Source organism: Trichoplusia ni, chromosome 17 (assembly GCF_003590095.1).
Source record: "Trichoplusia ni isolate ovarian cell line Hi5 chromosome 17, tn1, whole genome shotgun sequence".
NCBI classification, from domain to species: Eukaryota; Metazoa; Arthropoda; class Insecta; order Lepidoptera; family Noctuidae; genus Trichoplusia; species Trichoplusia ni.
The window spans coordinates 14,729-25,954 of NC_039494.1; the positions used below are offsets into that span (position 1 = coordinate 14,729).

Below are 11,226 nucleotides of genomic sequence, written 5' to 3' on the forward strand. Positions count from 1 at the left end.
CACATGGAGTACACCAACATACACATAAATCGATCTGTTATTTTAATTTGTTTTCATTATGATTTCCCGTATCATATCGAAAATAATGCGTCCTTTCAGCCACCCACTCTCTAACCACGACATTATTCAACTCAAACGTTTTATTGTTGCAAGTGATTGTCAACACACGTTTTGTTAAATCTGCGTTGGTTCAGTCTTTTGAGATTACACAAATAAATGTTTTGTGTGTCATTCTGATGTGCATTCGCGTTGATTTATTTATTTTCTATCATTTTTTATTGAAAAACATTGGCAACAAGTTATAACAACCAATACTGCTGTTTTTATTTTGTTATAAAAATCGTCAAGTTTAGAGTAAAACGATATTTTATTTTGGTATTTCTTAAGTTTTTCCATTAATTTAGTAAAAAAGAATCAAATAATCCTACTTATGAATGTCCTTACTTAATTAATTTATTTATAATGAATAGGGCGAAAATTTTTACATTTCTGAACTGTGTTTGCATGTCAGTTGGTTCTTGGTTGTGACACTGACAGAACAGTAGATAACCTAAAAGATAGTCAGTCAATCACATCAACTTATTGAAAATAATTAATAATGATTAGTAATTTGTTTAAAAACACTGTGGCACTATGTATGCGAAGTCAAAATGCTATCAAATTTGCAGCAGCACCTCCTCGAGCCATACACACTACAAGTCCAGCAAATGACCTAATGGAATTTTTCGATGCTAAGAAAAATTGGGGAGAATCCAACATTAGAGTCGGCAGATCATGGAAAACCGATGAACTAAGAATCAAATCGAACACAGATTTACACAAGCTGTGGTATGTTTTGTTAAAAGAACGCAACATGCTCTACACAATGGAGCATGAATGTAATGACAAAATGAGACTGTTTCCTAATCCTGAACGAATCGACAAAGTTCAAGAATCCATGAATAACATTGAAACAGTCATAAGGGAGCGTAATGTAGCATACTATCAACTCGAAACTGGTGAAACTGGAGAGCGGCCTGTAGAAGATGTTGTGAACCTCTTTGGGTTGCCAGACAAACACAGGAAGTCAGAATATTACTTACCTAAACATATGAACAAACGTTGGGTGCGACCATACCTCGAAAATGGCTTTATCAACAGTACTGCTGTGAAAAAATTCTACAGAATGTACAAAGAGAAAGAGTACAATATTGAAAGAAAAGCTCGCAACAGAGACTTCAACCATGTACAGCATCTACTGAAGAGATTCCCCGACATGGACATGGAGAAACTAAAAGCAGAATACCCAAATGTAGATATTGAGAAAGCCAAGCGCTCAAAGAAAGCCAGGGGACATTTTATGCCAAAATACTAAACAAACTGTAGTGTAATTCTATTTTTATTTTCCTTATTATTAGGTAAATAACATTAAAAATAATAGAAACAAAATATGGAGTATCATTATTTGTTCTTCTGGAAATACTGGTAAATGGTTGACATGTGACCAAAAAAGATCAAAAGAAAAAAAAAAACAAGCATTATTTAACAGTAAAGTATATATGTATACAAATCTAAGTTTACTTTTTACAGCTGTCTTAAAATAATAATTTCTAAGCATGGCTTCATTACAAAATTAATATGACACAGCCTTTAGCAGAACAATACCTACTTAAAATAAAATCTCATGTTGAGATTTACTATGCTACTTTAGAGAGTCATAAAAATCAATTTTGGTCCAGATAATTATACATCTAATTTTAAACTTATGTTAACAAATTCAGTTCACAGTTCGGTCTAGCTATAACAACCCTGCATTTTCAAAAATACGCAGAGCCTCTGGCACCCCTACACTTTTCAGATTCTGAAAAGCTAAATGTAATTCATTAATATTTTTGAGAATAGATTTATATTTTTTTATTATATGCTCTGTGACTGCGTAAGAACCATATTCTTGCTTGTTTTGTGAAGAACTGTGATTAAGAGCTTGTTCGTTTAATTTGTCCCATGTTTCCTTTACAGAATGAATATCATACGTATCTATATATGCTTCTAGAGTTATGTATAAAGTATGAATAACATGATTTATACTTGGCTCAGACTCATTTTGTAACAATTCCAAATTTATTTTTCCATATTCTCTATTCTCTGATGTACTTTCAAGAGTCCAGCTCGTACATTTTTTTATCAAATAGTTTAGGACTTTTTTAATTTTCTTAGGCTTGGGAAACAGTCTTTCAGACAGTATGATTTGATTATTATCTTTTGGATATTTCTCCCATTGAGAATTATTGATAAATTGAATTAATATGTTGATTATACAGTCATTGTCTGTTAAGAGTAATCTTTGTGCATGCGTGACTCCTAAAATGTGTTTCATGTAAGAAGGTTCAATTGTTTCTATTATCCTGATGATGGAGCTATGAGGCATATCTGAAAATAGAAAAGGAGACATTACTATAAAAAAAATCGGCTAACTTATTTGATACTACATTGGATTGATAATGATTGATAGTGGAAGAAATTGTAAATTTAAAAAAAAATTACCTACCTGAGATCATTTTATAAAACTCTCTGCCTAACACTGTACTATATTTGGCGACGTTTGGATAGTTCATATTAGAGTCCGTTTCACAGATGTAAAATGTTTGTACCATTATGTTCAACCACACCTGAAAACCAAAAATTAATTACTATTAATTTTATACAAGCGAAAGTTTGTATGTATGGATGTTTGTTCCTCTTTCACGCAAAAACCACTTCACGGATTTTGACGAAACTCGAAACACACTTAATTTTTTACCAGGATTATACAGGATAGTTTTTAACCCGAATTTATATTCCCCTGAGATCATTGTCTGAATCAGTTATCAAAAAATTAGTTAACCAATTTCGTTCTTACAGTCATAGTCCTCAACATTGAATCTGGATATTCAAGATGAACCATATATGCAAAGAGTCTAAGTATTTGTCTGCAAGTGGTTGTCACAGCTCCAGTTAGTAGCACACAATCTCCCCATAAAACAAACGCCATTAGGGGTTTATGGGATCTCATAAGATGACGACACACATTACCTGAGGTATACCTGAAATAGAAGGAATAGTTAGTTATTTTATGGTGATTCACTGTAGAGCAATGTTACTATCTAAGGCTGTTTACTTAATTTAAAATTGTAGAGTAGCAATTGACTGTATTTTGTCACTTAGCTCAGAAAAAACTATATTTAGGGCAGGGTAGAGGGACAAACAATTGGCATACTGAAATACCTTTTTTAATTATGGCTTCTTATTGGCTTATTACTATCTCTTAAGATTAACAAATATATATGTGAAGATACTTGATTTGAGTTATATGCGAAGAAATTTTTTTTCTGGTTGTATTTTAGGTTATTTGTAAAATAATATTAATAATACTACTTATCAGCAACAGGTTACTTAAAATAATCCAATTTACCAAGTGCCTACATTTTCTGAGGAATTGTTATTAAGTTTGTTTATTTAAACTATACTTAGTGTTAAGCTATTTCCTTAGCTAATGCCATAATAATTGCTCACTCAATGAGATTATGTGTTTTGGAAATCTGTGTAAGCAAATTTCTATTGCTGATGTAGCCTTTAAAATAAATACTTTACCTTGAATTCCAAATAGCAAGATCAAATTGCAACAGTTCAATGACACTTTCAAGAACTGCCATCAATCTCTCTATTCTCTCATGTCTATCAAGGAGTTCGAATATCTCAAACCTCTCTTTCTGCCAATGCATACCTCTGACACTCTGTTGCATTTCCATTGGAATATTTTCATTCTTATCAACTAAAGGGCCATCAATACTATTATTACTGATTTCATATTCCAGCCTGTTTATACAGTACTTAACAATACCCTTGCTGCATTCATATTCTGTTCTATTTGTGAATGTTTTTTCTTTTAAATCCATGGGTGAGGTCAGGAATTTGTTATAACAGGCTCTTAGAGGTTTGTCAATACAAGGAGGATGTGTACTAAAGTTTTGTGATAAGATTTGTTGGCATTTGTCTATGATATCTGGTACTGAATGTTCACAGAAGTCGTCATCATGTGCATTCTGTAATGTGATAATGTAATATTTTAGTATAAACATGCGCAACTCGCAAAGTATTAAATACATAATATATTTTGTTTAATAAAAGGTAGAAAATCAATATTTACCAACATAATTTCAACAACACCCATAAGAACATTTGCAGACAAGTACTGATTAGGGGTGATGCACATTTGACAAACTTCCAATCCTTCGCTCCAAGCATTATTTTTCATTTCTATCATAAATGATTCTGCAGCATATGGTGGCATCTGCTTGAAATTGGCCTGGAAATTAAAATAATTGCTAAAGATTAGATCAGCTGCCAAAATTAGATGTTAACTCAGTATGATTTTACTAATAAGAAAACAAAACAAATAAGAAACTATACAACGAAAACAAAATAAATATTTTTATGACACTTTAGATTAACTGTTTGTTAGTGAGTTTACTTCGGGATTCCAAGTTACAATGACAAATTAGTTGGTATTTAATAATCGCATAACAATAAGTAAAGCACAGAGAACCTATTAGAATGTACTTCAATAAAAATACACGCCGATTAAATGTCCTACAGCCGTTTTAAAAAAAAATAAGAGGAAAAATCAAATTACGCAGTTAGAAACTCTGTACTTACTGCTTTTTCTTCATGTTTACAACGAGCGGTTTTTAAACATGACGGCGAATATAATAAAAGCAGTCTAGTGTTGAGGTCAAAGTAAGCTCTACTTGTGACTTGTTTACAAGCTTCGATGAAATTCTTTTTCTTCTTTGCCTTTAGCTCATCTTCTTCGGTTTTAGCAACTTTAGCACGTTTCACAGATAAATCTTCGGTGTCACTTTCCCGCTTTAAGTTTTTAGTGTTTTGTGCGGCCAGTTTTGGTTTCTTCTTTTTGGGACTCATAGTTAAGGTAATTGGCAAAAGTATGTACTACAAACCTATGACTACTTAAATCTATTAATTTTTTTGTTAGACAATACTTATCCGGTAATCAAACCAAGTTGGAAAATACGTTATTATGGTATATGTACCAGTATTATATGTATTATCTATGGGTATAGGTTCGCACTTTATTTCGCAGCTTTGACAATAACAAACTGACAAACACTTTTGACGTTTTAAAGTCAAGTAAGTTAATGTTGCTACACGAAAATGTTTTTACGTTAAAATACTTGAAGCTATAAAATTACATTAAATACTCATTGTATTACGTCACACAATTTTTTTCTCACGCACTATAAAGCTGATTTACACCTGTAACGTGTCACAAGGCTCATTTGATCATTAGCGTCACAGCCTGTGGCCTGGTTTTTGCTGAACTGAGCCTGTTTGACACAGTCGTAAGGCACAGGATACCTTATTTTGTATTATTCCTTAGCCATCGTCTCGAAATTTGTCATTTTATTTTTGTAAATAAATGCCTGTCTTTAAAATCAAGATAAACGTACTTACTTTCTTCTTCTTTTAATAATATTTTCATGACGCGGTATACGCTCTGCGCTTCTGTTGCATAACATATTGTCGTTGATATTCTTAACTCGAAAACTGAGAATTTATTAGTTCAAACCAATAAATCGGCTTAAAGTAAAATAAAGTTATAACTAAAACTACCGGCCTATGCTGGATGATTCGTTCATATTCCACGCGTGACTCAATAGGGCTGATGCTTGTCGCGCCAGCAGGATTGTCAGAAAGGGTTACGGCGGCTATGGTGTGGAGGGAACATGGGTGGGTTTTAGTCAAAGACAAAGGTTTCTTTCCGCTAAACCCAAAGGGGAAGGTGTCATTAATTTCATGATTTCCCATCCCAAACAAAAAATTATAAATCAATAAAAATTCAGTCTTTTTTACGGAAATTCCAAGGTTAAAGGTAAAAACAAACTTCGTGAACCTACGCAATTTAATTGTAACGTTTGGCTGCGTACCCAGTGTCGAATATTGAAAAATATTGATTCATAGTTTGCCGCAACCGTAGTGTACAAGTTCACGATTGCACTTTACTCTTGCAGAGTTGACCGTCGCTATAAAACCACAACACTTGAGGCACAGGCATCAGTTCCGTAAGGATCATTAGTAGACCACCACGGCACCTCCTCCACAAATATGGCTTTTGTATTCAAGGTACATATTTTTTACAATTGTATTGAATAGAAGTAAATAAAACTAGTTTGCGCAGAAAATAAAAAAGTGCTCGGGCTCTTTCTTATCGGGTAAAGGTTCTTGTTGTTTAATTGTGTCACAGTGTTACTCGGGCGCAGCTTTCGTCAGTATTGTCATTTTGATGATGCTTGACGGAGATAAAATTACATAAAAGTATTTAACTAGCGTATTTGATTTTGATTTAAGAGATTTTGCCGAAAAGCACTTAATTTGGTTATCAGATTCGCGGTCCACGGCGGGTATATGCCTCTTTTAAGTTTGGCCTTACCATTTGGTAATTGAACTTCTCCGAAGCGGCTCGACCGATTTTCGTGAAACTTTTGTGTGCATTTTAGTTAGGTCTTAGAATCGGTAGACATCTTTTATTAATTCCCGTGTGGTTTTGTTCATTCGTATGTAATGTTTCTTCCTCAACCATAGCAAAACAACGTTTGCTAAGTCAGCTAGATCCTAAGCTCTTATACCTAGACCTTATAAAAAAAGGATTTGGTTGGTAAAAATGTGGGTCCTGACGCAAATTGCACCTAAACTATAATTGTCAAAAATATAATTGCCTAATACCCCGCTATTGCCATAACAAACAAAATTAGCCTACTTGATTGACCGTAAAAAAACCACTGGTCTCACTTTCTTCGTGGTCGATTATGTTTCATTGTCATTGTTGAGTAACGAAATATAAGCTATTGACCGTGAAGGCCGTTGCCTTTATTATTTGGACTACAGTACTGGACCCGACAAAAAGTACTCTTGAACTTTGTAGAAATGTGAAACTTGAGAAAAGTTTTCCTTTATTTATCGATTTAATTCTGTTTATTACTGGGAAAACTAGATTATGATTGATTGTGTCACTTTCAGTTCCTCACGCCGATAGCGTTTGCAACAGTAGTGCTATCAGGGAAGGCGCCGCCTGGTGGATACTCGTATAGTCGCTTCAGTGGGCCAGTCAGCGGTCAAATCGTAGAGGTTCAAGTGCCTGCTGCACAAGGTGTACCAGCCCAACAACATGCCGACTATGGCTACGATCACCAAACAGGACAAATTCACCCAGACACAGCCAAATACGCCCATCTGAAGACTGTTGATTATGTTGTAAGTAGCTTTTGCGACTTTTAACAGAGATCCTACTTACTACTACTATTAAGAGAGAACTTACAAACAAATGCTAAACATGGTATTAAGAAATCAGATTACTTAATAGCACGCCTTTTAAATTCAAACAGTTTCACTGATTCAGATTCTTTTTTTCACTTTAGGCTAAACCAGACTACCAGTACTCTTATGGCGTAGAAGACCCTCACACGGGCAATCTTCAGAACCACAAAGAGCATCGCGACGGTGACGTCGTTCGAGGAGAATACTCCTTGGTTGAACCCGATGGCTCAATTCGTCTTGTACGGTATACTGCTGATCCAAAGAATGGTTTTCAGGTAATGTTTCAAGTATACATTCTATTTCTTCTTGTGTATTGTAAGGGAAACTCAAGCTCATTTAAGCATTCTCATTTCGAAGTCGTAGAATCTACAGCATACTTAAAGAAGACGATGTAAGTGAATAGATGTTCAAAATTAAGTTTGTGTTGTTTTGCAGGCTACAGTACACAAGAAAGCTGGAGGCCAACAACAACAGCCTGTGCACTATGGACACCCGAAGCAAGAAGATGACTCCAGAGAATACTAGTCTCAATGTTATTTAGTTAAGTGTTTTGTAGATTGTTGATTATTTATTAGTGTTTTGATAAATAAAAGAAGGAATAAAATCACTTGTTATATAATTTTAAAAATCAAAATAGGTGAAGCAGACTTACAAACCGAAAATATTCCAATTGGATGCTAGAATGTTCCCAAATTTATTTAAAAAGACGCGAAATAATTTCTGATGAAAAAGGCATAACGATAGTATGTGTCTTTTCACTAGAAATCGTTTGAAGAGTTTGTAAATATCTGAGCTGAAAAGCAAAATCTTTGTGTTAGTGTTTGCGTTACATAAGCTAGTTTTACATAGGTATGGATTTATAGTGTGATTCGAAGTATATTGTTTCCCAACCTGCATGCATAATGGATTATCCATTAACATTTTCGTTGCTTTCTGTAGGTTCTTAGTGGCTTCTATTTCGGATTTGGCTACAATAATTTTTGCGTTCGCTAATCTTGATGACTCTGCTTCTGTAGCCATTGCTTTCTGCAACTGAAGAGGCAGGCTAATATCTTTACTGAAAGAAAAATGCATGCATGTGTCTTTAGTATTTTCTACTTTACTGTACTATCCAAATACCAGAGTTTGGGAATTTGGTACAACTGGAAAATGACTCAAGTAAAGCTAGGATCAAAGGCGAAATGTTTAGTTCAAATAATTGTTTCTTACACTTCAACCCTAACGATCTTGACTCCCCAGTCTCCTGTTAGGTTGTTCATTTGTTGAAATACTTGATTGCTCACTGCCGGTCTATCAGTCAAAATTTCAGCCAATTTCCTGTTTCCAAGAGCATTACGAAGTGTTGTAGCTGCTAGAAATTGTGTTGCGATTCTAAAAAAAAGGAATGCAGGTGACGATTGTGCTAGTTAAGATTAATATTAATATTATTGTGCTGATAAATAAATAAATAAATATTCAGAGAGTTTGGAGGATATCGACCTACCTGTAATCAGCAACATTGAGAACTGCCCAAACTGGATCCCAGATTTTGTAATACACAACCGCGTCCACAGAAACAGTCAAAGAATCTTTTGTTAATGCCTGTTAGGGTGAATAGGGTGATAGGACTTAATCAATAAGTTATTTATGGAAAATAATAATACCTATGCCAGATGGGAAAAATAGGTATATATCTTACTTCTTGCGGAGGTACAGCATAACACATGATTCGAAGATCAGTATATTTTACAGTATCCACACATGGTAGAAAATACACGAGACCAGGCCCAAAGGCTTTGTTCTTTCGAACCTTCCCATTTCGCAATATTATTGCACGTTCAAACTGCCTTACAGCCTACGTAAACAAAATGTTAAAGACATATTCAATTTGTTGAAAGTATTTAGATATTGGCGAAAAATAAAGAAACTTCTGCATTATTGCCATATTCGACTTAAGTAACATTAAGTTCAAATATGTTTGAAGTACTGAGATTGATAAAAGAACTTACCACAAAAACGGTGAACAATGAAATCGGAAATAATATGATAACAAAAAACAAAGACATAAACACTAGGAATCGTTCAATGCATGTGTCTTTTGCTGAAAAATAAATAGACAGTAATCAGCTAGATACTAATAACACTTCTAGATACTTAAGATACGTATAAAATCAAGCGTTGTACGATGAACATCAGCTCAGCAGAACCGTTGAACATACTGTTAGATTGCATAGACTTGTTTAAATTGAAGTTTTTATTAATTTGCTTTGCTTCTTCAGCAGGTCCACTCCTTTCACCATCATCCGATATTAACAATTTGTTTTGTCTTGTAGTGCTATGGCTTCCTGACGTCGCTGGCATATTATATTATAATACTGTTTAGGCATATTATATTAAAAGGCTGCATCACTTATGTATGTGTATATGACAAGACTAGTGATAGATTATGCCAAACAGTTGCTATGTGTTGGTCTAGAAGAATGTATACAAAAGAGTTTTATCTCGATATGTATAGACCAAAACATTTTTGGTCACCAAGTAAACAACTACAAGCATATGGCACCAAATACAAGGTAAGGCTCGTTTCGAACAATATTAAAAATAGACTTACTTTTAAAAATTAGTCATAGTTCCTTTAGTGTTTAGATTCACCGTTCCAGGAATGTCGATCGGGAAAGGGAAAACGATTGACGTGGGTTGTTGCGAAGCAATAAAGTTTAACGTTTGTAAGTATCTGAGCTGGAGTAAACAAGAGAAGTTGTATTACAGAACTCATTGGGGTCCATGAAATTTAACTCTCCGTAAGACTCCAACTTATTGCTTGAGTGCAGCATGGTGCGTTTTAGCAGTATGTTAAAGTCGTACGGAGTCCTAACGAATAATGAAAGAAATTAAGTAGTCAAATATAAGAAAACGGACGTGGCGCAGTAGAATAGCTAGTGAGGAGTTCTTCATTGAAGAAACATTAATCCTACAAATATTATAAATGTGAAAGTTTGTTTGAAAGGATAGATGTTTGTTACTCTTTTACGCAAAAACTACTCAACGGATTTGGATGAAATTTGGTCAGCAAATATTTTATAGCGTACATTTACACATATGTATAGGATTTTTATCTCGATTTTATGTACCGGCTGGGCACTTCTTATTAAGCCAATATAAAACATGAGACCTACGTTCGGCCGCGTTTTGCGATAGTCTGGGTTCATTACATTGAAATGGTACAGTAGGTGTATTCACCAGCATTATATGCGGATTCTCCATCATAATGTTAGACGCTTCCTTAAGATTTTCTGCTGCTTTTATTTCACCTTCAGCTTCTATTACTTTCGCTTTAGCTATCCGCGTCCCCTCGGCTTCAGCCGCCATTGCTTTTTGGAGCTCATATGGTAAAAACACATCTTTCCTAAAAAAACATTTGCATGCTTAATATAAAGATTTTTTTTACTTATTTACAAAGAGAATGTCTCCGTACATTTCAACTCGTTCCATCGTTACACCCCACGCTTCCGTAGTTTTATCGATTTCTGACCTGCAATTGAAACTTATCGATTCCCTACTCGTCAATAAATTAGTTAACGTATTCTGTCCAAGTATATTTCTCAAAGTAGCAATCGTTATTAATTCAGTAGCGTACCTGAAAGAGGACAGGAAAAATCAGTGAAGAAATAAAGCAAAGTAATTTTGTAACAATTTAGAAATGATTGAACAATTTACTGGTGAGATTGGATGTTTAGTAAGCAAAGAAGCGGTTCCGATACGTGGTAATAGACGACCGCATCAACTGTAACCGTTACAGAATCTTTTGTTAGAATCTGAAACAATCAAAATGCTTAGTGGGTAACTTTTGTAAGTCACTATATTACATAAATAATTTGCAATAAAATATTATTGCGA

At 34.3% G+C, this 11,226-nt stretch overlaps 4 protein-coding genes across 5 annotated transcripts; 2 read left to right on the forward strand and 2 right to left on the reverse strand.

Annotated features, from left to right (window-relative positions):
• Nucleotides 1-506: 506 nt before the first annotated feature.
• LOC113502347 (39S ribosomal protein L47, mitochondrial-like) lies at nucleotides 507-1,428 on the forward strand. The gene has a single exon (XM_026883889.1). The coding sequence runs from the start codon at nucleotides 599-601 to the stop codon at nucleotides 1,352-1,354; it is 756 nt and encodes a 251-aa protein (XP_026739690.1). The 5' UTR covers nucleotides 507-598; the 3' UTR covers nucleotides 1,355-1,428.
• An 89-nt stretch (nucleotides 1,429-1,517) lies between these two features.
• Nucleotides 1,518-5,136, reverse strand: LOC113502344. The gene is made up of 6 exons (XM_026883883.1): nucleotides 4,675-5,136; nucleotides 4,166-4,324; nucleotides 3,610-4,061; nucleotides 2,879-3,062; nucleotides 2,528-2,648; nucleotides 1,518-2,409 (listed from the first exon to the last, which is right to left on the reverse strand). Exons 1-6 carry the CDS (start codon nucleotides 4,939-4,941, stop codon nucleotides 1,778-1,780), a joined length of 1,815 nt encoding a protein of 604 aa, XP_026739684.1. The 5' UTR covers nucleotides 4,942-5,136; the 3' UTR covers nucleotides 1,518-1,777.
• Nucleotides 5,137-5,315: 179 nt separating this feature from the next.
• LOC113502348 (cuticle protein 8-like) lies at nucleotides 5,316-7,957 on the forward strand. Of its 2 annotated transcripts, XM_026883890.1 has the most exons (4): nucleotides 5,316-6,159; nucleotides 7,054-7,287; nucleotides 7,452-7,625; nucleotides 7,786-7,957. In XM_026883890.1, the coding sequence occupies exons 1-4, from the start codon at nucleotides 6,142-6,144 to the stop codon at nucleotides 7,873-7,875; spliced, it is 516 nt and encodes a 171-aa protein (XP_026739691.1). In that variant the 5' UTR covers nucleotides 5,316-6,141; the 3' UTR covers nucleotides 7,876-7,957. The 2 variants fall into 2 exon arrangements, 1 of the variants encoding a protein (XP_026739691.1); XR_003401351.1 differs by lacking the exons at nucleotides 5,316-6,159; nucleotides 7,452-7,625; nucleotides 7,786-7,957 and adding an exon at nucleotides 6,515-6,939 and having other exon boundaries at nucleotides 7,054-7,120.
• Nucleotides 7,958-8,029: 72 nt separating this feature from the next.
• Nucleotides 8,030-9,596, reverse strand: LOC113502346 (erythrocyte band 7 integral membrane protein-like). The gene is made up of 7 exons (XM_026883888.1): nucleotides 9,549-9,596; nucleotides 9,339-9,430; nucleotides 9,029-9,184; nucleotides 8,834-8,931; nucleotides 8,560-8,721; nucleotides 8,242-8,407; nucleotides 8,030-8,143 (listed from the first exon to the last, which is right to left on the reverse strand). The coding sequence occupies exons 1-7, from the start codon at nucleotides 9,559-9,561 to the stop codon at nucleotides 8,045-8,047; spliced, it is 786 nt and encodes a 261-aa protein (XP_026739689.1). The 5' UTR covers nucleotides 9,562-9,596; the 3' UTR covers nucleotides 8,030-8,044.
• Between the last annotated feature and the right edge of the window lie 1,630 nt (nucleotides 9,597-11,226).

What these genes read in the sequence shown, in the direction of transcription:
- LOC113502344 (XM_026883883.1), bottom strand. Translation starts at nt 4,941, where the DNA reads ATGAGTCCCAAAAAGAAGAAACCAAAACTGGCCGCACAAAACACTAAA. An exon ending in GTAAACATGAAGAAAAAGCA is followed by an intron (nt 4,325 to 4,674) that starts GTAAGTACAGAG and finishes TTTAATTTCCAG; the next exon opens with GCCAATTTCAAGCAGATGCC. An exon ending in CAATGTTGAGGACTATGACT is followed by an intron (nt 2,649 to 2,878) that starts GTAAGAACGAAA and finishes TTTGGTTTTCAG; the next exon opens with GTGTGGTTGAACATAATGGT.
- LOC113502348 (XM_026883890.1), top strand. An exon ending in TGAAGACTGTTGATTATGTT is followed by an intron (nt 7,288 to 7,451) that starts GTAAGTAGCTTT and finishes TTTTCACTTTAG; the next exon opens with GCTAAACCAGACTACCAGTA. An exon ending in ATCCAAAGAATGGTTTTCAG is followed by an intron (nt 7,626 to 7,785) that starts GTAATGTTTCAA and finishes GTTGTTTTGCAG; the next exon opens with GCTACAGTACACAAGAAAGC.
- LOC113502347 (XM_026883889.1), top strand. Translation starts at nt 599, where the DNA reads ATGATTAGTAATTTGTTTAAAAACACTGTGGCACTATGTATGCGAAGT.
- LOC113502346 (XM_026883888.1), bottom strand. An exon ending in ATGCTGTACCTCCGCAAGAA is followed by an intron (nt 8,932 to 9,028) that starts GTAAGATATATA and finishes TCACCCTAACAG; the next exon opens with GCATTAACAAAAGATTCTTT. An exon ending in AAGATCGTTAGGGTTGAAGT is followed by an intron (nt 8,408 to 8,559) that starts GTAAGAAACAAT and finishes TTTTTCTTTCAG; the next exon opens with TAAAGATATTAGCCTGCCTC.